Source organism: Gallinula chloropus, assembly GCF_964237585.1.
Source record: "Gallinula chloropus genome assembly, chromosome: 1".
Classification (NCBI taxonomy): Eukaryota; Metazoa; Chordata; class Aves; order Gruiformes; family Rallidae; genus Gallinula; species Gallinula chloropus.
In genome coordinates, this window is record NC_140085.1 from 200,582,703 (window position 1) to 200,606,065 (window position 23,363).

The 23,363-nt window shown below is 43.5% G+C and overlaps 1 protein-coding gene across 2 annotated transcripts in view; it reads right to left on the reverse strand.

The window, feature by feature from the left end:
- Positions 1-23,363, reverse strand: part of MTMR2 (myotubularin related protein 2) — a gene marked incomplete at both ends in the record, with an annotated part of 66,302 nt that overhangs the window by 38,290 nt on the left and 4,649 nt on the right. The window contains 2 exons of one of the 2 annotated variants that reach the window (XM_084279089.1): positions 6,344-6,449; positions 14,195-14,351. Coding sequence is in view for 1 of the 2 variants with exons in the window: in XM_084279090.1 (XP_084135216.1) it covers positions 6,344-6,449 (106 nt within the window). Of the gene's footprint in view, positions 1-6,343; positions 6,450-14,194; positions 14,352-23,363 lie in introns of those variants that run through there. The other variant, XM_084279090.1, reaches the window with a different exon arrangement.

Genomic DNA, 23,363 nt, shown 5'->3' on the forward strand with positions numbered 1-23,363 from the left:
TGTGCCTTTGTGCATTGACAGCTTAATGCTCCAAAGAAAGGAAAACAGTTTCCCACAGACACACATGCACAACTCGTATGGCCAAAATCAGGAATTTGAGATAGTTGAAGTATTTTCCCCATAAGCTTTTCCTACTTCTTCTCTGCTGCTCTTTAGGTCTCTCCACTTGATAACTTTTGGTAGAGTCAAGCATCGCCCATTCTTGGATTTGGCCTTGAATCCAGCCCTGTGTGCAAAGGGACCTGTGGAAACATGACACACGGACCAGGTAAGGGCTACTACTGCCTGCATAGCTCCTGCTGCTGGACACCTGCAAAAACTGAGGTGCATCTCTCTGTGAGAATGTATCTGAGCCCAAAGGGATGACACAGAGAAACACATGTGGTCAAGTTTTCAGAGAGTGACAGGGAAAGGATTTCACTGCTCTATCACCAGTTCACACGTAGCCATGTCTTTTGTGACCGCAGGTCATTTATCTTCTCCATCTGGTGGCTTCTGCAGTACTGTCTGTAATTTAATAGAGCCACAGTCTGGTGCACTGGGAGGGAAAGCTCACACCAGAGAAGACTTATTTGAACTTGCTCTAAACTAGTCTTTCTGCCAGTCCAAAACAGTCCAGCCCTTTATCCCCAAACACCACTGAGGGTGGAGCTGACTGGCAGGGCTGAGAGTCTTCGACTACCTCGGAGGTGCCTGGGCAGAGGATTTTTCATGATTCAGTGCTTCTATACTGGCATCACTCACTAACTGAACAGTCTCTAAAAGCAAAAGTAAAAAACATTATTTAAATGAGTGCTTAAAGCCTACAAAGTTATGCTGCTCTCTAAACCCAGCTCTTGTTGAACATGTGTTACACATAACCAAAGCCTGACACACTTCCTGCGTTGGCAGGGAGATAGCAATGGAAAAGCTCAGCCAGGCTAGTTTTAGTGATTTACAGCAAAGGGGGTGGGGGGAATCACATATTTCTTCAATATGTTTTTCTGTTATCAATATATATGTTCTACATAAAACTAGTCTAAGCCAGTTTGCACTAAAGCTAAAGTAACACAAAGGTGGCAAAGTCAGTGACTGGCATTTCCATTAATCCTGCCCAACATCACCTGAGGGATGGGATTTACCTCAGTTTTAGGGGTCTACATCTGGAGAAATTACCCTGAATTCTCTTCATAGTCAGAGGAGAAACACAATAGGCTTCAAATGAGACCAAACTACACCTCTACTTGAGCCCAGCTAAAGCTGGGATCCACTCTGAGAAATCAGCTGCTAACATCCTACAGCAAGGACTCCCCTAGCTCAGCTACGTGACGTTCTCACCTAGCATGGGCATTTCCTTAAAGCTGAAATAAATCAGACCATAAAATGCCTTATTTCTTTCCATTGACTACAATGGAATTGTGACTGGCTAGCTCAAATGCAGACTTGCTCAAACAGATTTCACCCAGCAAAGTTGGACTAGATGATCTCCTGAGGTCCCTTCTAACTCCTATGAATCAGTGTACCTGTAAAGCCCAAGGAGACAGCGATGGCATCCATTTACTGTCTTGGAAGGAGAAGTCTCCTTCATATACCTTTGTCACACATCAGTCATGTATCTTACAAAATGAACCACACAAGCTTGTCTGTAGTCTCCAACCACATACACAATGGACAACAAATTCAGATTATGCAAGCAACCATGTTCCTTCCCTGTTCTAACCTTCAAGTCCTGGGCTACAATAATCCTCTTGCATCTCCTATACAATCACAATGTAAATCCATTGATTCCTTGTAAATTAAAGGAGAAAATTAATAGGGAGGGAGCAAACAATCATGGAGGATGGGACACGTGTTTGTACAATATTCTGTTGGGCCTCAGACGAATACTGGGAATTGTGGATCTTACTGTTACCCTCAAAAGGGAGAATAATGTGGTGATCACAAACAGCCAAGCCAAGAACAAAGATGTGCAGCCTTCAGAAAAAGTGATTCACAACTGAGCAGGTGATGTATGGGTCAGTTGTACCACTCTCCTCTGTCCACAGAGCGTGCCAAAAGCAGGAAACAACATAGGAAAGCCAGCATAAGAAATTCCATCCTCTGGCTCAGGTTTTTGCTGTATACAATCCAAAACCAAACACAACAGACATTAACAAACTTTTAGGCAAAGGTGCTCTTAAGGGAAGCGGCAGCAGGCTCTGCTGGCCACATCCACTGCTTCCTAACAGCAGACGGAAGGCATCCAATCTTTTCATGACAGTCACTCCAAAGCTTTGAACATGGTAACCTTCAGGCACTATCCTATAAATCAACAGCTCACCCACAATTAAAGTCCACACTGAAAAAAGCTAGAGTATTAGCAAGCAGTCTAAGAGAAAAACTATAAACTGCACATCTGCTCATAAGCACAGGGAAAATACCACCTACAGGACTTTGGAGCAAGTATCTCACTGTACTTCAATACCCAGCAAGTTCCCAGATCCCTAAGAGATATTTATGCATCCCTTTGGCACTGTTGGCTCTCAGGTGGTTTTAAAACCTCACCCCAAATTACAAAGTACCTCTGAATTTCCAGCTCATTTTCACTTCCAACTACTTCTATTCAATTCTCTCCTTGCCTGATCTATAACTTATGTTAAAACATATGGCAGCGTATTTGCTAAATATGCTGCCGAAAAGTCCTTTCCCTAAATCAATTCTAAACAGCTTCAGATTTGAGATCAGGAAAGGGGTGGAGGGGAGAGCCTAATAGTGCTTTGTTGTTTTTCTGTTAGGGTTTGGGGGACTTTTCTTTTTTTTTTTCCTATGAAGCCAACTGAAACAGCCAAAAGTTATTTAGAGCTAGCTTATGAAGTGAAAATTCTATAAAATGTAGTGGAAAGGCAATTTAATCATAGTTCCAGATATTGAAATGCTCAATATACATTAAAAAAAAACCCCAAAAACTCAACCCCAAGCCTCTTCATAAAGGTTATTATTAAATACTTTGGAGAGTGATTTAGGAAAAATACTGCACATGGGTTCAGTAGGAATCCCCAGTGGTTGTCTCATTTACCTCATCACACACATGCGCCTGCACACACACAGAGCGCTAATTGCACGCCAAAAGAAAACTGCAGGCACAGACTGCAAGAAACGATGTGGGTCCTTCCCCTGGTTCCCTCCTCCCGATGGACGCCTACTATTCTTCTAAAAATTCCCCACAGAAAAAGGGAGTGCTAATTGTAGCTATCACAAAGTGTTTTTCCATCGTCACAGAAATTTAATTCCTAAATTTAAGTCAACGCACACGCAGAGGCAAAGACCAAGTAGAGGTAGGAGTGATGATGGATCCACATAGCAATTCACTCCAGCGAGGAAAATTTAAATACACATCAAGAGCATAATCCCATAATTGGCTGATCCACTTCAAAATCTTGAAAAGCTTATTTTCAGCCTCTTAAAGCTAACTGATGCAACACCTTCCTGTGAGAACACCATGTAGCCCAGGCACTTGCCTCCCATACCACAGAGCTACCACAAAATGCATTAGTTCCCACTCCAGGGCTTATTCTCTTACATTTTTCCAGGAACAATGCCCTTTTTTTCCTCAGAAGAAATAAGTTGCTTAGTTCAAATCTCAGTATCTGTTAAGACTTAGAAGTTCGCACTGTCTTGTGCCGATCACAGCTGTACAAGACGCTCAGGAAGTAAGTGAAGGACTAGAACAGAGAACACCCTCATGCCATTGTATCAGTCAATGGTATGACCTCATCTGCAGTATCAAAGGTAAGGCCACATCTCGGGAAGATCAAAGAAAATAGTAAGAACTATCAGGATCTTGCAAAACCTCACAGAACTGACTTTGAAAGGTTGGAGAACTGTCAGATGATAGAGATGTTAATTCAGCGAAAACATGACAATGAATGACAAACCCAGAGAGAGGACATCTGTTATCGACTCAAGACCTGAAAGAAATCAGTGTTAGCTGATCTCTACTCATAATAAATCTTTTATTTAGGAGCTATTCTAGGCTCCAAGAGCAAGCCCAGGGAGCCAACAGGAACACAGTAGCACCGACAGCACCTGATTTGAGGACAGGTTGTATGACTGCAGTTGCACTGGCAATACCAAGACAAGAGGCTGTCCACAGGTAGAGGATAGATCCCACCTTCCCAGGCTTGTTCTCCAGCATCAAACACCCTCAGGAACGGAGAGAGAAATTAATTCCTCTAGGAGAGCTAAAGTCAACCTGCATTATTGGAACCTGCCTCTTTCTCCATATACCCTAACGCAAGTAGGTCCACAGGAATGCATTTACTCCAGGCCTGCTTACCAGCCCACAAGCAATTGCTTGAGCATAAAGGCAAGAGCCAGCTTTATGCCTAGACACTTCGCTGCTACAGCCCTTCTCACCATCTCCTGCAAGAGCAAGCTTCAGGTGAGCACGGCGGGCCTACGCAGAATTCAGGCCCACCGAGCTAGTGCAGGTTAAGAACAAGCAGCACTTTGCCCACAGAAGCACATGCTCACACTTGGTCTGTGGCGCCTTTCTTCTGAGTAGGTAATTCTCTGCTTCATCATCTCTCCTTAAACACTATTCTAAATAAAAGGGCTGCAAAAAACCAATAGAGTAGGGCAGGTTATGAAGAAACCACTGTGAATTACAGGAACTGTGGCACAGCAAGGAAGGATGGGCTTCCTACTGCCACCAGAAAATGACACACACGCCTTCTGCCTAAAAAACATATCATGCAGTGAAGTGGATATTCCTCCATGGACATTATTTTGACCGAGGTACAGAGGCCCTGTTGGATGGGGAACCAAACAAATCCAGGGCAGCAGGAATCCCTGCCCAAGCAGCTTACAATTCACAGAGACGAGGCAACAAGAGGAGGGAAGGACCCACAAGACGCAATTGGGCTTACAAGGAAAACACAAGTTAAGGAGCCAACTTAACCCCCAGGAAGGAAAGACAGCCTTGATTCTAGAAAAGAAACATTACTTTGTTCTCTACTTGTAAAGGCAATTCTCCAGTGCACACTGCAGTACAGAAATTAAATAAGGAAATAAAATAAGTTTGTGTAAAATGTTTAAAAAATAATATTATACAGTTAGAGTTGTAGCAATTATTTGTAAACTTAGGTATATTCATATCAATCACTTAGTCTCAGCCTAAAAACTGTGTTTTCTGTATTTTGGAGTAACTTAACACCTCAGCTCCACAGGGGAAAAAACTTCAGGCCTGTTACGTACTTCTCTACCCAGGCATGTTCTGAAGATTACTTTTTCTATCCATAGGTAAAATGTGTAAACCATCATTAGATTACACAGAAACTACTGATTCATTTTCATATCTTAGCCGTATATTGGCTAATAAGCTGCCTTCACAAAGAAACACGTATGTTCTGACTACTTAAGAAATGGGTAGGCTTTCTGCTATTAGTTACTGAGACAACACTCATGGGACAAAAAAAATATCATAGAATCATAGAAGGGTTTGGGTTGGAAGGGGCCTTAAACATCAAGGTTATCATGGTTGTCAAAGGAATTAATGTTGCATTTAGAGGGTTTTATGTATTTTCTCTGTGTTTAGATTTTAGAAAGATGCTGAACCACAGCTGAAAAATGGTAAAAGTCATTACAAGAATGTAACATCAACATTTTTATACTCGGGGATTTCTTTTACAGCAAGGGTGTATCAGCAAACCCCTTGATTTCATAAGAGGAATGCACGGATAGCTTCCAAAACTCCTGTGACACTGAACTGGAACTTTGGATTTATAATTAACAAATCTAATAACAGACATGAAAGAGCCTTGTTTGGACCTTTTTATGTCAGAGCAATTTGTTGTGACAGAAGATTATTTTATCAGCTTGCAGATAGTGATCTTGCTCTGAAAGAAGATACTTCCAAGGACTCAATGTTTACAAACAAGCAGGAGTTCTCAAAAGAGAACATTTCATATATACACACAACAGGGGGAAAAAAGGGATATACAACTGGCAGGTTGAGGATTTCACTTACTTTAAAGCACTTAAAAGAAAGTGGAGTTCCTTTGAAAATTCATCTCGAAGTGTGGGTTGCAGAGTCAGCTTTTTGAAGATTAAACAACTTTATAAAGAAGGAAATAATATGGTAGAGATTAAACTTCAATTTCTATTTCACCTGTTTTACTTTGGGCCCTTTCATGTTTTGGCTACATAAAATTTGGCTTCAACCTGAAAGCTGAAAACATTTTATCATATCCAAACTCACAGGAGCAAGAAACATCCTCTCAAGGAGGCCGCAAGATAGATAGATAGATAGATAGATAGATAGATAGATAGATAGATAGATAGATAGATAGATAGTTTTCTCTTTTTTAAGGCAAAACATACATACCCTTAAGTCTGGAGAGAAGTTGTCTGCCGAGGTGGAGACTGAGTCGGACGATATGGCAGAAGCGGATTTGGTGTGAGCAGAGTGGTCCGACTGAGAGGTGGAAGCGCTGTAAAGAGAAACATCATCAGAATCACGCTCGAGGACGCTCAGAAGCCGACAAGCAGAGCCACTCGCTCGCGGTCGCATCGGGCATCTTTCACTAACCCCACCCTTCCCAGTCTCAGTCAGTCAGCCCTCAGCAGCAGTTTAAGAGAACCCACTGCACTCACTGCTGCCACAGATAACCAAAGCGTGTGCAATCCATGACCAGGTCCCAGCTCAGGCTGAGCTGACATTATCACGCTCACACACTCGATCAAATCCTAAACCACAGACACTAAGGGGCTCCATTTCAGGCGTTCAGATGGGAGATATTAGTGTGCTGCAAGGGGGTGAAAACAGACAGCTCCTGAATGCACACCAGCACAACTCCAACCACAGCTTTACAACCATGGAAGAAACTCAGAATGCAAACTCATTCAATCACATGTAACTTTCCTCCTTCAGGAGTAAGTACAACCCTTGGGAGAATTACAGACTCTCTCTGGTGATACACAGTGCGATTTGCTAAATAGCAAAGTGAAACAGTTCTTGTCTTTCTCTGTGCAGTTTTTTTGCTACACCTGCAAGCAATTAAAATAATCTTATTTTATAGCATTTATATGCTGTGACCTCTCCTGCAACCCTAATTGCTTAAAAATTAGCATTTGATAATAATGCTCTTAACCCCCCAGATGACTGTAAAGAAAGTTCCTCCGTGGGACATTACACCCCAAAGCCACAGTACAGCAGCAAACACTACCTGCACCAGTTAGTTCCCACAGTATTACCAACCCCAGAACGGTCTCACCTGGGTAAGGATCCTAAGGATTGGCTATCAGGCTTGCAAGCCTAGCCTTGGCCAAAGCAGAATACCAGCAGGAGTATTACCATTACTAATTGTATTAATTAGACATGTGACAACCTAGAAACAGCTATATCTGAGCTTCCAAAGGGCCTGGAGATCTGTTAATTGTCTGAAAATTGTTTTGCTGCTGGTAAACAGCCACCGAAAGGCCAAAATGTTCCATTTTTAATTTCTGTTCCTCAGAGTTTGGCAAAGTGTTGCACAGGCAGCGTTAAGAAAAAAAATGAAGGACTGCAGCAAAATTGGCTCTTGCTGGGAGTTAGTCCTTTGTCTCCAAGGCTTAAAGAGCATTGGCAACTCTTTCACAGTACAAAGTAGCAGCTCAGAAATGGAACCTCTGGGAACAGTAAAAAATTATTTAAAATAAATGACACTGGTGTGCCCAGTGTATACTACAAATCCACTGAATGCATTTGTTGTACATGGCTCAAGAGGTAATCACTCAGCTCTCCAGCCTGCCCAGCTCTGCTGGTGTTGCTGGGTAAACTCACATCATTCCGAGGGACAGCCGCACTGCGCACGCAGCAGCAGCCCCCGGGCCCCCGTCCCAGGCAGAAATAACCTTACACTACAATAACAAGAACTGGAACTGCAAAGCCTTTTCTTATGGATAAAAGGGCTCCACATGTACACCGAGTATACATACAGTTCCACATTACAACAAAATTGGTATCAAGTGTGTGCTACCGCTGAACAGGCGCTCGCGATCCCCTCTCTTCCTCCTCCTCCTCTCAACCTGGGCTGCACACTGCTGCCATCTCCGCTGCACTGGAGAAGCATCACAGGATGCACAGTTCAATTTGCTGATCTGCCAGGGCAGTAAACTATTAATAAACATGAAGAGAATCTTCTGTTGGAGAATAGGGCTGATTGGATTCATTAGATGGCCGTATAAATCATCAGATGCAGCGCACGGAGAGGGAGGGAATCTGTATCTGGAGATGATGAGGAAGGCTGAGCGCACTTCCACGCACAGCAGCAGCCTGCAGGCATGCTAAATTAGGCTTAGCACTAAACCACATTTTTACAATATTTTACTTAAACGAGCTCAGACCCCTGGGTGTGTTCCCTTGAAACTCCTTTCAGACTGGTTTCTGCATGGTCAGCCTTCATCTTCCAAGCATCCCCCCTCATGTTTGCAGCTGCTTAATTAATTTGATCTTTAAAAGCATGTTAAAAAAAGAAGAAAAAAGACTCACATTTAATGTACTCAGTCCAAAAAACAGCACCAGTTTACTGTACAGCAACCAATCCATAAGGAAGTGGTACTTAAAGTTATCGATGAAGGACAAGCCAATCCTGTAGATGCCTTTATCACTGGGTGACAACTCTTGACTCCTGTCCCTTGGGTCCCCATCACCCCTTCTCCTGCACCGGCTCCAGCCGGGGGAGCCAGAGGCTCAGAGTAAGCCTCCAGAAGCCATGTCTTGGAGCTCCCTCCCCTTTCAGGGCACAAAAATTTGTGTATTTAAATACATTTTACAGGTCACCAGCTCTGCTGAGTCTACAAGTTATTCAGCGTGGATGTAAATAACTAAGCAAAGGGGACACCAGCAGCTAACCTGGCTCACGTGCACCATGCAGGACAGCTTACTTGCAGAGCGAACCTCCAACATTTCTACACCACTGAGCACAGTAACCTATTAACAGAAGCACTGGCATAAAAACTTCACATCCTTTAGTCGCAGAAAAGGGAGCTGGAAAGGTTTAATGGGGTGTGTTAGTCTCTGCCCCCAAGCAAGGACAAACTACACCCAAACAATTCATGACCTGGACGTCTAACCTGCTCTTAGCAGTTCCCAGGGAGTGTTAACAAAAGGCCCAAAATTTCACTAGTTCTTCTGCTTACACGGTATGTCTGCCCTCACAGATCCTTGGAGTCTACCTACTACACAAGCAGCGACTGACTTGTCATTGTTGACCAAAGCCTTTTATGAAATTCTTATTTCACTTCACTTCGTCAGGCTGAGGGAAGAACTGCTTTATGCAGGGGGAGAGCAAATAAAACAGGAGAACCATAACCCACAGCTCATCTGAGCTGTGAAAGTGTTTTGTGTTTGTTGATCACGCTCAGCTTCAAGTGGGTTTTAATGAAGGAAAGTATTTGCATTTTAGAAGTGGATTTTCAAAACCTCCCCACACCAGTGTCCCTCTGCTCCCCCAGAGGCTGTGACTCTCTCCAGCAACAGCAGCACAAGCATTTGGGAAGCAGTGCCTGTGCATACAGGGAACAATACCACTTGCATTATGCAGCTCTGCACAGTATGCACAGGTTGCATGTGCTCGGCTCGCTGCCGCTGCTCTCCTCATCCACCACTCAGAGGGAGCTGAGATGTAAGGAAGGAGCAGACAGCTGAAACGCTGCTGGCTTGCGCCTCCCTCCTCTTCCAGTTGTCAGGGAGTTGTGCAGCTCCAGCTCCGTTGCTTTGCAAACTAATTAAACTGATGTCCCTGCATGCACATGAGAAGTTTATTAGCTTCAGTGGTTTAGTCAACCTTGAGCTCTTCTCTGCTGCCAATGCAAAAGGAAAGCTCCTCAAAGCAGGCAGTTTCACATGCCTTTGAGTGGGAAAGGGGGAAAAGCATCCTGGGGCCCACATGCAAACTCAGAGCAAGGAGAACAGAGCACCATCCTCACTTTGCCACTAGCCCTTCCGCATCATTGTTTACTCCTGCTACTCCTGCTTCTGTCACGCCCTGTGCATATTAACCCTGCTTTTGCCAACATAAAGTTCAAACTGTCTTGTACAACAGTTTTGGCACCGTGACAAAGTGCTCCTGGGGCCAGTAAAATGCTGAGGATGGCACTGAGGAAGCTCTGTTCTCACAGGGACATACCCCCAACACCTGTGTTCTACCAGTAAGACAACACAGAAGCAAACCTGAGTGATGGAACGGCACGATGGTCAGACAGAACTGCTGGGTTCAGGGGCACCTGACAAACACCTGAGAACACAGGCAGGTTTGGCCACATTTCAGCAAGGGTCAAAAAAATCCCTGGAGTTGTGCCAGTGACTGCGAGCTAAGGGTCTGGTTCAATGTAACTTCACAGACATGGAAAATGACGCTATTATCTCTGAACCTTATCGAGGTTCTAGGAAACAACACATACTCAGGTTCACAAAATACTTTTGAGTTCCTCCTACAGGAAAGAAAGTGAGTACAGATGCTCCTGTGAGGAACCTATGAAGACCAAGGACCTCCTGGAGCATTTCTTCCCCCATGCTTCAGGCCAAACAAGTCCACACCATTTCTGCTGATGGATGCCTGTGTTCAGTGTCCTAAGAGACCCCTACAGTGGTTCAAAAGCACCTCCTCCAGGGAAAACACCTTAGTGCCATCTCCTTTTAGTCCTCCCTCCCCATGCAGAAGCAGCAAGCAGGATTCGGATGCAATTAACACTGATGTCTGTCTTATGCCTATATTCACAATTATTTTTATTATTTAAATTTATTTCTTATGGCCAGATTTTGAATGAGAACTGAGTCCAAATGATGGCTGTCAACACAATCGTCTTGTACAGTATCTGCACACCGTATAAACCCCTTGGCTATATGGAATACATAAATGCAACTAATAAGAGAATTACAATGGAAACAAAGCCCAATGACTCAACTCCTGATAAAGTGCTCATTGTTATTATTAGGACTATCCCACAACATGCCAGATGGTTTTCAAACATAATTCAGACTCAGACAGATGCCCTCTGGTGATTCTTGTTCAGGCAACTGAAAGTTTTACTGCATCTGCAGCAGAACTGAAGGTATGCCAGGGTGCTTAGCTTAAACTGTCAACAAAGACGTAAGGAAGCTGCAAACAAAAGTGTCTGAGACACACGAACTTACACTGTTAAACTATGAACGTGCTGGGGAAATATTTTGGGGGAAAACAGAAGAGTCTTAAACTGCTTTAAAAAAGTGGCATTAAATGGCATCTGCCAAAGCCACCCAACGAAATCTCTACCCTCAGACCCCTGCAAGCTAGAAAGCCCTGTGCCTAAAAAAAGCCAAGGAAAAGAAATAAAAACTTGGAATTGCCATTTGTTTTGCCAACTGTTACAGAACGAGTTTGAATTGAACTTACTGCTTTCCTAGAGTAGATAAGTGAGAGTTTTCCCTGGAAGGAGAAAGCCCAAGTACAGCCTCTGAAGACAGGAATTTGACCGTGTGAGGGTCTGAGCACGACACAGTGGACTCAGGTCAGATAGAAGATAAGCATGGAGACACAGAGGAAGTGCCCAAATCTCACTGTGAAGCCCCACGGCTTTCACCCGATGCAGACAAATGCATCATTTATGCAGGACTGAGTTTCCCTCCCCCTGTCCTTACTCTTATTGTAGGAAATTTAATACAACATTCTGCGTACTCCAAAAAGAGGATGTTTTCCTTCCCTGTCCCCACCCTCCACAGGAAGGAAAACTCCTAGGAGATCTCTATGAAGAGCTTTCCGTGAACGTCAGCCTACAGACAACCACACTATACACAATCTCTGCTCTTAGGCCACATGACTCAAGAAGTCACAACAATTCCATGTATCACAAGAAAACTTGGCAGAACTTGAGACAAAGGTCATGACATGACTGTAAAGGACAGTCCAGCTAAACCATCCCAGCTTGTAAAAGTGGAGAACTGTCATTTCCAAGGAAGCATCTAAAAAGTTGTGCCTTTCTCTTCAGCAAGAACGTAAAAGTACACACACATACACCTTTGCAAAGATAAGGCACAATCCACAGAAAGACACTAGCTATGATGAGGGTGGTGAGGCCCTGGCACAGGGTGCCCAGAGCAGCTGTGGCTGCCCCTGGATCCCTGGCAGTGTTCAAGGCCAGGTTGGATGGGGGACTTTGGGCAACCTGGACTAGTGGAGGGTGTCCCTGCCCATGGCAGGGGGTTAGGACTAGATGGGCTTTGAGGTCCCTTCCAACCCAAGCCTGTGCCTCTAGTGGAGGGTGGCCCTGCCCATGGCAGGGGGTTAGGACTAGATGGGCTTTGAGGTCCCTTCCAACCCAAGCCTGTGCCTCTATGGGTAGCAACTCCCTGAGAAACTACTGTTGAAGAAACTTGTTCCAACTTTGAAAAGTGAGGAAGAGACTTTTGCCTTGATCAATAAAAAAGGCAACAAAAGAGGGTTGGGGGTAGAATCAAGAAAAAAAATCCATGACTGCGAACCTGAGTTTAACACCCAGAGTTCTGTGGAAAACTAATGGAACAGGAGGAAAACACACCTCTGGAAAACATACCATTTTTATTTACAGCATACACACAGGGCTCGAGGACCAATGTCTTAAAATACTGACCTGGCTCACTCCTGTAACACAATCAAAATGCATTCAGTGACAATAAAGTCAGCTCTCCAGCACCTTCTTTATGAATATTCCTTCCCTGCCAGTACAAGTAGCTGCTTCATTGCTTGCAGAGGTGTGCCAATTACTCAGACGCTAATAGGCTTGAGCTGCTCACCCCATTTCTCTTGTATCAAACTGACTGTTTTGTTTCGATAGTCACTGAACTGACATGGGAAACAGGTGATAAAATGCACCACTGGGCCACACAGCTTCAGCCACAGAGGTCACAAATGAGAAAAACACTGCAGAGGGCAAATTTCCATTTCCTCTCTTCCTGTTTTTGTAAAAGTTTCTCATCACGTACATTCCTAAAAATTAATCAAAGGTGAACAGTGCAAATTAATGATGACTAGTGGCAAACACAATTTAATTCGGAAGCTTTAGATGCCAAGAGAGCAGGATCCAATTTGTTCCAATTTACAGCATGGCCCTGAACAGGAGCACCTGCAGTGCTGGGACACTTCTCCCAAAGCATAAGGACATGGGCACCTCCTGCTCACTTCCCAAACTCAAGCTGACAACTCTCCCTCCTCAAAACTTTCAAAAGAAGGGAAAAGAAATACTGGAAAAACTTTTGGGTCACATCAGAGCAGAGGGAGACAAACTGGTGCTTGTTCCCCATGAATATGACTTTGTCTTAGCTAGTACTGCCTGAACTGGCCTGGGAAACCCAGCTGCTGCCCACATCATGCTCTCCCATTTACAGCAGCTGTCTGTGGATCTGTGCTAAAGCTAAGTGGTCCCCATAGTCCTTACCTGCATATACACACACAGACTCCCAAGGGTACCCAGACGTGCCTCATCCACCCCTCTTTGGTCAAGCATTTGAAAGCATGGCCAGCCTCTGACTGAGCCAGGCCCTTGCTGCAGGAGCTGGGTCCTTTCCACTGGCTTCCACCCCACCACAGGGCTGTAACATGCTCTGCCACTGTAAATTAAGTTTTAGCTTCTCAACACCATCTCTCCCAGGACAGGAATCCCACAGTGCCCAGCACCACGCATGCCCGTAACAGCTCTCCCGAGGAGTTTACGTGGGCAAAGAAAGGAGCAGTATCTCCAGCGAGCAGTGACTTGATCTTAGTTCTTCACAGCAGAACAGGAAATCAAAACACTTATTCTACTTTAGACAACAAGCACCAAAGGAAACTACCTACAGCACACATGAGATGCTCCCTCAGCCTCCCCGAACACCCAGCACGCACCTTTTAGGCACACCCAGGACAGATGATCACTGCATTTCAGAAGTACACGGAACCCACAATTTTTCTAAACATGTAAAGGTCCCGTTTTAACCTCTGTTTGACCTGTAACAATCTCAGAGATGGAGGGTGTGTGTGGGGGAAATGTAAACAAATATGCTTTTGAAGGGAAGAAAAGCACTGACTGCCAGGCTTCCTCTGGCATTTAGGGGAGGCAGACAGTTATATAATATAATAATGTACCCTCTCCATTCAAAAGGGTTGGCGATGTCAGAGCTTAACAGTATCTTAAAAGGAAGTCATTTCAGCAAACAAATCACTGTGCATGTGTGCAGCAGACCTAAAATAGCCCCCCATGCCACTTGCCTGAATGAGAAAGATTCACTCCTGTTGCCAAGCAAAGCCGAGTCTCAGTCCGATTCCAATGTTCCAAGGGAGGAAAATGTCAGTTTTCAAAAGTTGATCCTTCTAAGTAGCATCCTGAGCTGAATATATAGTACATGTTTTCCCATGAGCCATAAAGAGAATGTCCTATATTTTGACCGTGAACAAGTTTTTCTAGGAATGCAAATTTTGCTCTCAATAGTTACACAATGGACCACAGTGTCACAAGCCCCGTTCGTGCTCCATTAGTCATTCTTTTATTTTTTTTTTTAAACAGAACTTCACAAAAGGCCTACAGTGCGTGGAGAGCTCTTGCTAAACAATAGGCTGATTGTTTGAAATATTTGCAAGATTCCGAGAATAGAAAGGCAACACCCAAAGACAAACCAATACGCAGCACGTAATTAATGCAGCACGTAATTAAGAACAGCAAGCAGCCCGCAGTATCATGCTTTCATGAGTCAAACAATCCAGAAGGTAAAAAACCCCAGGAAGAACAGCAGCTCTCAGAGGTTTGAATTGATATCCTCTGATCAGCACGTGGAAGATACCTACAAAATGGTCTGTATTCACGAGAGGAACAGAAGGGGAGTTAGTTAGCTTTCTAAAGAGCTCCAGGCTAGTATGGAATGGTGCTCAGCTACAAGAATCACTGAATGGTCTGGGTTGGAAGGGACCCCAAGGATCATACAGTTCCAAACCTCCTGACACAGGCAGGGACACCAATTTACACAAGGTTGCCCTTGGGGCCTTGAACACCTCCAGGGATGGGGCATCCACCACCTCTCTAGGCAGCCCGTTCCAGCACCTTTACACTCTCTCTGTAAAAACCTTCCCCCTAATATCTAACCTAAACCTTCCCTCCTGCAGCTTTAGTCCACAAACAGAAGAAAAAAAAAAAAAAAAAGATATATATTTTTGAAGAAGTCATTAGGCTTCTGGTGGGAAATGATATTTTACCTCTCTTTCACCAACTAAATTTCAGCCTGTACCCTAGAGAGTGCAAAATTAGCTACTACCTCCTAAAAGCAGGCTGGTAATCCAGTACTTCAGTCTGACTCCAGCTCCTCATGGAAATGTCTGGCTTGCAAAATCTAGCACAGGCACCTTCACTTGTAGCATTAGTATTTCGGGGTGGGCAAGGCAAGCAACACCCCTCACCCAGGTGAGACATGACAGAAAGGCAGCGCAGTCATTCTGGCTCTGCCCTTGGTGCTTGGGAAAAACGTTTGACAGACATCCTGGAGATGCTGCGTACGTCCAGGTCTGTGCTCCAAAGCTCTGGGGTTTCCAGACACCAGGACACAACCTTAGCTCTGAAAATTAAATAAAGAAGAAGAGAGGCTCGAAATGAAACCCTGCTTACCATCAACACAAACAGGGTTGCCTGCTAGAACAGTGCTCCCACATGCTCACCTTTGCACCCTCCTACACATTAGGTTTTGCTGTGCTTTCTGGGATTGTTTTGGACCGTTCAGAAGGGGTTGGAGCCTTTGTTTTCAAACAGATGATGCTGTGCCAGGCAGGACCGAAGTCAAAGTGAGGAAGATCTGCTTGAGAAAACAGTACTTATGTCAAAAAAACCAACAAACAGCTGAGAGAGAGAAGTTCCAGCACTTCAGGCTTCAGATGGTTGAAGAAGTGCTGCACAGCGACAGAGAGAAAAGCCATTAGGGAGATCACCGACCCACGGGGTGTCTGGGAAGTGATGTCTCCGGCTGTGATGAATCAGCACATGTCCTGACTTGCAGCTTTCCTCCTCCCAGGCAGCAGCCAAGGGCAGACCACAGCCAAGGGGCTCTTCACACAGTATGACTGCCTCTAGCAAAAAGGCAACACAAGAATCCCAATCCAAGTTTCCTGGTACTACCAGGCTCTTCTGGTCAACCCACCATGAAGATACCCGTGTCTCTTAGCCCTACCCATGGAAGAAGCTTGGGACATTTTGTGGGAGAGAAGTCAGAGACCTAGGTGGTGCTGCTATCTCAGATCCACCGCTGTGCCCCATAAGAGAAAGAGGGCTGGCAACACCTGTCTTCAGAGGAACTTTGAATGCAGTCAAAAGCCATTATCAAAATCCTCCACCCAGTTCAAAACCACTCTTTTCATTTACCAGTATTAATATTTACCCTACAAACTTTCACGCCTTCTTTAAAATATATTAAGCCACAGAAAATAATACAAATTAAAAATTAACAGGATTTTGATGCAAGTTTGAACAGTGCCATGACAACTTGCAATAACTCCAGAGTCTGAAAGGAAGAAGAAGAAAACATGGAAACCAACACAGGATTATCAGATCTTCCCTTTCACTTTTTTTTTTTTTTTTTTTTTTTTTTTTTTTTAAGAAGCCTATTAGCTTGATCAAGGAAAGGAACAGAAATACCTACATCAGTAAGCACTCACCTCAGGACAGAAAGGAGAACTGGATAAAAAGACAGATATTACTTCTCTTTTACTATTTGTATTCTGGCAGTGCCTTAATTTCCAGTTACATACTAAGAACCAGTTATGCATAGTTTAACCAAATTATATATACACGTCCCACAGTTCATGTGCTGTCTCAATTCTTCTTTAGATTCCTACCTATTTCCCTATTAAAAAACCACCTCAGTTAGAACATAACAGGTATTGTTAAATGTTCTGATTTTCTTTCAAACACACACAGTGCAACCCCCTCACCCCAATAAACCAAACACCCACAGGAATTAAAAATACCAGCAATTTACTCATCAATGACATTAGTTGTTCCATACTGAGAATGATCAAAAGAAGGAGGAAAGAATGTATAAATACAGCCAATCTGGAGAGTCTTGTATCACCTAGAAAAACTGACGTTGACATTGTGTAACACCTTGATAAGCTTTCACAGATACTCTGTGGCTGCGTGCTCTGCCACTTGGCTCAAAAAAGGATTGGGAACAACTATATTCTGTAGGCAGCCCAGCCCCTGCACAAAACTGGTGCCTAGCAGAGTCCCAAGGCTAAAGTCAGCCACATGCTCTGCAGTCTGAGAGCTTTATTTCCAGACACGCATGCTAAGACAACACAGAACATTTTCAGAAACATTAAACACCTGTATCTTGTCACAGCTTCCAGAGAGCCCAGCAACCTCTGAAGGTTGTGGTCCATTAGTCAAAGTCCCTAGGTTGCACACTCACACCTGGGGCCAGGTTTCCTCCTGAACTCAGTCCCATTTATTGCCCAGATGCAAAGCCCAGTTTCCAAAGCGTTCAGAAGCCACTGGTTTCTGTGTGTTCCGGATCTGCCAGAGCACTCTGCACACTCATTCACCCCACTGGCCAGGGGGCACGTTGAAAACAAAACTTTCAAATTCTTCCACCTTACAATGAAAGGAGGCACACAAAGTTTACAAGCTCATCTGAAGATGTTCTGCACATCAGTTCTCATACATCCGCAATGAGGACTAATCTAAGATCACCCACAGCCACTTCCTCCAGCCACTTCTGCTTCCTCTAGCAGAAATCAGTGTATGTGAAAAACAAAGTAATTCAAAGAGGGGTAGGACTGGTGAAGTCTGGATGGTTCTGCTCCTGACAGTAGCTACCACAGGTGTCTATGCTTCCACTTAGTCAATGGAAACCCAGATGACAATTCAGCTCTCCCAGAGCAGACACTTGGCTTTGTTCAGTTGAATTACTTGTGGAGTGTATTGAGTCTGCTGAGGGTAGGGAAGTTTTACATACCTCCATGTGAAGTAGGTATCACAATCTGAACCAGACCTGTTCTGGTTTCCAAAAGATGAACGTCTTGTGGCAGAGAAGTTTGATTTGCTTTTTGTTTTCAACTGAACTCCACCTTCTGCAGACAGCAGAGAAGGACCAGGAGAGAAGGAAATGTACAAAATGAGAGAATATAATGATATTTCTCTAACTTGAAAGAAGTCTTGTCCAAGGGAATCTGCAAGTATTTGTGACATCTTTCTCATCTAGGTACTCCCTAATGTTGAAAAGGGAACAAGCTTTTTCTGTAATGGGAAAACTGACATGGTCTCCCTTCCCATCTCTATCTTTGTTTAAAGACAAAACCTGTCATAAGTTACTACTTTCACTCCTCTGTCAAACGTGGTTAAAGCTGTCCAAACACTACAAAAACTAATTGACAAAGCTAACAGATGTACATTGATGAAGGAATGGGCTTAAGAAACCAGACTACAAATCTTTGCTTCCCCCTCAGTTGCCAAGACATCCAGCTAATAAGTGAAAAGAGCAAAAGAGACTTAAGAAATAGTTCTTTCCTTTTTCTTTTTGAGTGGAGAACAACTCAAACTGAATGCATTTTTTTGTCCCTACCACAACAACTGGGAGGGAGTCCTGTGTGGATGGTCACATAAGAATTACTCACTGTAGGCTCTCCTTACAGTCACTGAGGAGAAACAGAGATTACTTGCTCTTTTTTTTTTTTTTTCCCTTTTTTTTTCCTACAGACAGAAACCCAGAGACCAGCAGAGATCTGTACCAGTTCACTGAGGTGAGACATCTCATCCAGGGTTCCTGCATGTAAGGTTGAAGAAGGTGGAATCTAGAACCAGCACATGTTTTAGCACAAAAAGATGAAAGATGTCCCTCCGTGATGCTGGAGGCAGCATGACAAGCAGATGGTAACAAGTGAAGGGCCAAGACTCCTTTGCTGGCACAAGGCCTGAGCACATCCACACACAGTTCCACCACATTCTTCTTCTCATGCCTCAGCATTTAATGCTGCTTCACATTTGAGCCAAAAGATCTGTGAAAAACTCTTCTCATGAGTGTTGGGGGGTTCGTTTTCAGTGTAGAAGTGGGATGTCCATTCTTAGAACGGAGGATGTAGCCCGAATTTTCAAGAACAGCCTACTCCAAAAATCAACTTGGGTAAAATGCAAACAAAAGATACCACATTTTTCCTACTTTTGTCAGAGGTGTTCTACTTGCAAATGAGACACTCACCAGTTTTGACTTAATAAAGGTATTCCACCTAATAGTTAAACCAACCTCTACTCCCACGACTGATTTGACAGTCATCCTTCTGGTACTACAGGCTTCAGTGACCTGCCCCTACCTTCAGTATCTGCTCTCCACAGCAACCAGACCGCCCTAGATGTAACCAACTCATCCACAGGCTCCAGCTCACCCATGGGCAGATTTAGCTCAAACAGTTGGTGGGGTCAGCCCTACTACCTACCTGTGCAGTCTTTCTTTTTGAGCAGACCACCATCTTACAGCAGAGGCAGCACCAAAATCCACAATGAAATACAGCAATAAAACCAGCACAATGTTTTCCTTTCACTAAAGGCAGGAGGTATGAATGAGGCCATAGTTTGGGAGCTCAGTAATTCAGATACTACAGCTTTTTGTGCTAGGGGAAAAAAAACCTCCCCACCAAACACTGCTCACAAAACACCAAGCAATGATCAGATCTGTATTCACTCCACCGGTATTTTGTTCCGAAAAACATAGCTGAGTTAACCTTTAGCCCTGTCATTCAGTGCTGCCATTGCCCTTCATAGGCTGTAAGCTTTGTAGTGAATTTCACAGAATCACAAGGTTGGAAGAGACCTTTGAAGATCATCAAGTCCAACCATTCCCATCCTATGCTAAACTATATCCCAAAGTACCTCATCAACCCTTTTTCTGAACACATCCAGGGAAGGCGACTCAACCACCTCCCTGATTTTGAAGTGTTTGGGACTGAGGTTTGTTACTCTTGCTTTGCCTGACCTTGTCTTGGTCAGCCTGCAGCTTTATTTCACTTGGTTGAACTGTGACTGTAATTTCTGTAATTGGCCAGGTGTCTATATCTGGTTTATTTCTGCGTATGGGGCAACCACAGTTGTGTACAGATAGCAGTAACAAGCAGTTATTCTATATAGAATGACATATTTACTACTTGTAGCAATGTTGTAGACAGAAATACAACAGAGGCCAGGAGAAGGGGAGACAAAGGATGTGGCATAGGGTGAGAAGAGACGAGGCACAACAGACCATGGCTATGAACATCTCACCAATGGTCCATTAAAGAAATGCAGACCTGGCACTGGAAAAAAATGGTTTTAAGGCCAAGAAAGAGAACAGAGAAATAGTATCTCATGCCCACAGAAGCAAGCAGATATAGCAGAACTCAGATGCAATGTGGAATTGCAGACCAATGGAAAGAGACATAGGTATGAAGTTGTTTTATCAAATGAACTAAAATGATCCCTGGTGGATACTACAGCAAGCAAGAAACTGACAATATGAACCTCATACGTCTTACAGCAGAGGGCTCCAGATGCTGGCAACTTGCTGTAACACCCACCACTACCAGCATGAAAACAGCAGTTCTGGAACCCAGAGGAGCAGGGAGCAGAAGACCAGGAAGAGAGGTAGAAACTAAAATCCTTGTATATGAGTTTTAACTGCATGATTACTCTGTCATTTTTTGTAACAATTGCATCTAGAGTAAGATTAGACTTTAAGAACTTCAGTTATGCTGACAATAAATTCTTTGCTAGATGAAGACATGCTGCCTTTTTGCCTGAGAACAAAATTTTGAGTGTAATACTTTGTCCAAGCACGTAGTCTCTTTACATCACAGTAAATAAATCCAACTAAAGATCTTGTTTTATTCTAAACAGGTGTTGCCCATCTTCCAAGAACAAAGGAAAAAGCTCTGTAAGCTCATGTTTTTCTAACTGGTTCAGCAGAAATATGATCACATATCCACACCTGAAGCAGATCAAATTTGAACCACTGGGTGATCTAACACTGATGCTTCTGGAGCCATGGCCAGAAGACTATAGAAAGGCCAGATCTGTAAAGGGGAAGCATTTGTGCAGAGCTAACAAAATGACCAGAACATCACCTTGAAGGGGCTATGAACTAGAAAACTGCTAACACTTTCTCTTCATCAAATATATCAGGGCTTAGAAAGCAGTGGAAAATAATTCATAGAGCAGAGAGGCAAGGAAAAGAGCTACCTTGAAATCACTGGAAAATTACTGAGTGAGAACATTGTCTGGCAAAAGAAACTACAGATGGTAGGAAAAAGAAAAAACAAATACTTGAAAAGTTCCACTGATTTTTTTGTTGTTGTCTTTCACTGAATTTTTCTTCAATTGGCTCCCAGTTACTGGGGCTATAAAAACAGACAGATGTTCTTTAGTTAAAAATTAAGATGCAGTAATTACTGTGACAATCTCCCTTCTGTATTATCACTTCCCTGGGTTACCCCAAAAGCCTCTACAAACCACGTGCTTCATTACCTTTCTGTCACCCTCCACGCTGGAACAGACTTCCCATAGACAAGTAACAAGACCACTCTTTTCATGTCTCATTTTACAACTAAACCTTGTACATAACACCTAATCAGAGTGGCCTCTGGAAGGTTTCTGATGCATTGTTAATGTATGCTTGCTAGTTTATTTCCCCAAACTAAGCTTTCTGGTAAGGTATGTCCTTTGGTGTATGGATCAGGTCTCTATTCACACTACTTGATACCCTCAGCACTGAAAAAAACAGTAACAGCAAAGCAGGTCATCAGGAAAACATTCATGAAAAAGCAGCTCTAGACTACTGATTGTGCTAAGCCATTCAAGAGGTGTTATGACCTTTCCAAATGCAGTTCTTGCATTTGTATATGAGCTATACAAGTATTAGCACAGGAAGGTAGATGGTAAAGTATCAGAAATAGATAACAAAACATGTTTGAGACAGGTGGTAACCTACAACTGAAGTAACAGCAGGAGTACAACCACGTAACAGCAACTGTGTAATTTGACATCATCAGGTCACCCTCAATCTTAAAATTCAGGTTCTGTAATTACACCCCTGTTGTAAACAGCCTGTAGTTAAGGAACAACTCAAAACTGTCTAGCAAATAGACTGTTAGTCAACATAACATTACCACCTCTCTTCAGAAAAGGCAGTGCTTGATAGGACCCAAGAGAGTCATGTTCTGAGCCTAGTCTTACTCCTCACCAGCTGTCAGATCTTGCCTCATCTCTCCACAGCAGTTTTTCATCTCATCCTTAGACTTTCTCGCTCTTCGTCCAATCTCTCAGCAAGGAGTCTCAGCACTCGACTGCACATCCAAAAGCTTAGGAAAACTACCCACCAGGCATTAGTAAAGCTAGAGTACTCCTGGCTTAGGCATGTTTAAATAGTTGGTCTCTGACTCTTCAACACAGAAATCATTGTCTTCTGTATCTGTATAGCAGCTAGAACCATGGCATCCCAAATTCCAGTGAGGCCTTTAAACAGCAATAACATTAATTACAACACAAGAAACAGGTGAGTGTTGATTTATTTTATATTCTCAATTTGAAAATATACTTTAAAAGCACATACACTTCTACTGAATGGTCAGAACAGAGACCTGCGTGTGCCTGACCGAGCAGAACTTCTAAGGCCAAAGGTCTCACACTCCAAGAGAAGCAGGAACAGTTTCTGCTGAATGTAAGAGCCCAAGCACATGGCAAAGATTGCTACTAAAACCCAACTGCTGAGTTCTTCAAAGGAAACACTTTCTCTTCACAACTGCCCTGTGTAAATTAAAAGCTCTAAAGTATTTCTTCTGAATGTTGTTTTCACTATTTTCTGACCCAAATCTTCAGACTTTAAAACATGATTCTCCTCACTTTGTGTGGAGGCAAAACTCCTCTTTATGTTCACAGTATACAAATACAGAATCACAGAAGGGTCAGGGTCAGAAGGGACCTCTGGAGATCATCTAGTCCAACCCCCCTGCAAAAGCAGGATCACCTAGAGCAGGCTGCACACAGAATCACAGAATGACAGGGGTTGGAAGGCACCTCTGAAGGAAAGGAACAAGAAAACTACACAAGAAAACTATCTCAGAATTAATTTCAGTTGCAAATAAATGTTATAAATTATCACTTACATAGTAAAATTAATGATAATGAGCCCATCTGGAGTTGCTAATTGGTTCTAGGTATGGTGTTAAGTTTCTCAGATGCAAAAGACCAGCTCATTGTCAACACTCAGACAGCAATGTACTTGTTTTTAATGGTAACAACTCTTGAGAAATCCTGCTTCACACATACAAGAAATCAAACCAAGTGCTCTCACAGCCCATGAGGAAAATGACAGCTACTCACATTTCACTGAGCACCAGAACCGGCTAAAACCTTCCCTTCCAAACTCTAACTTC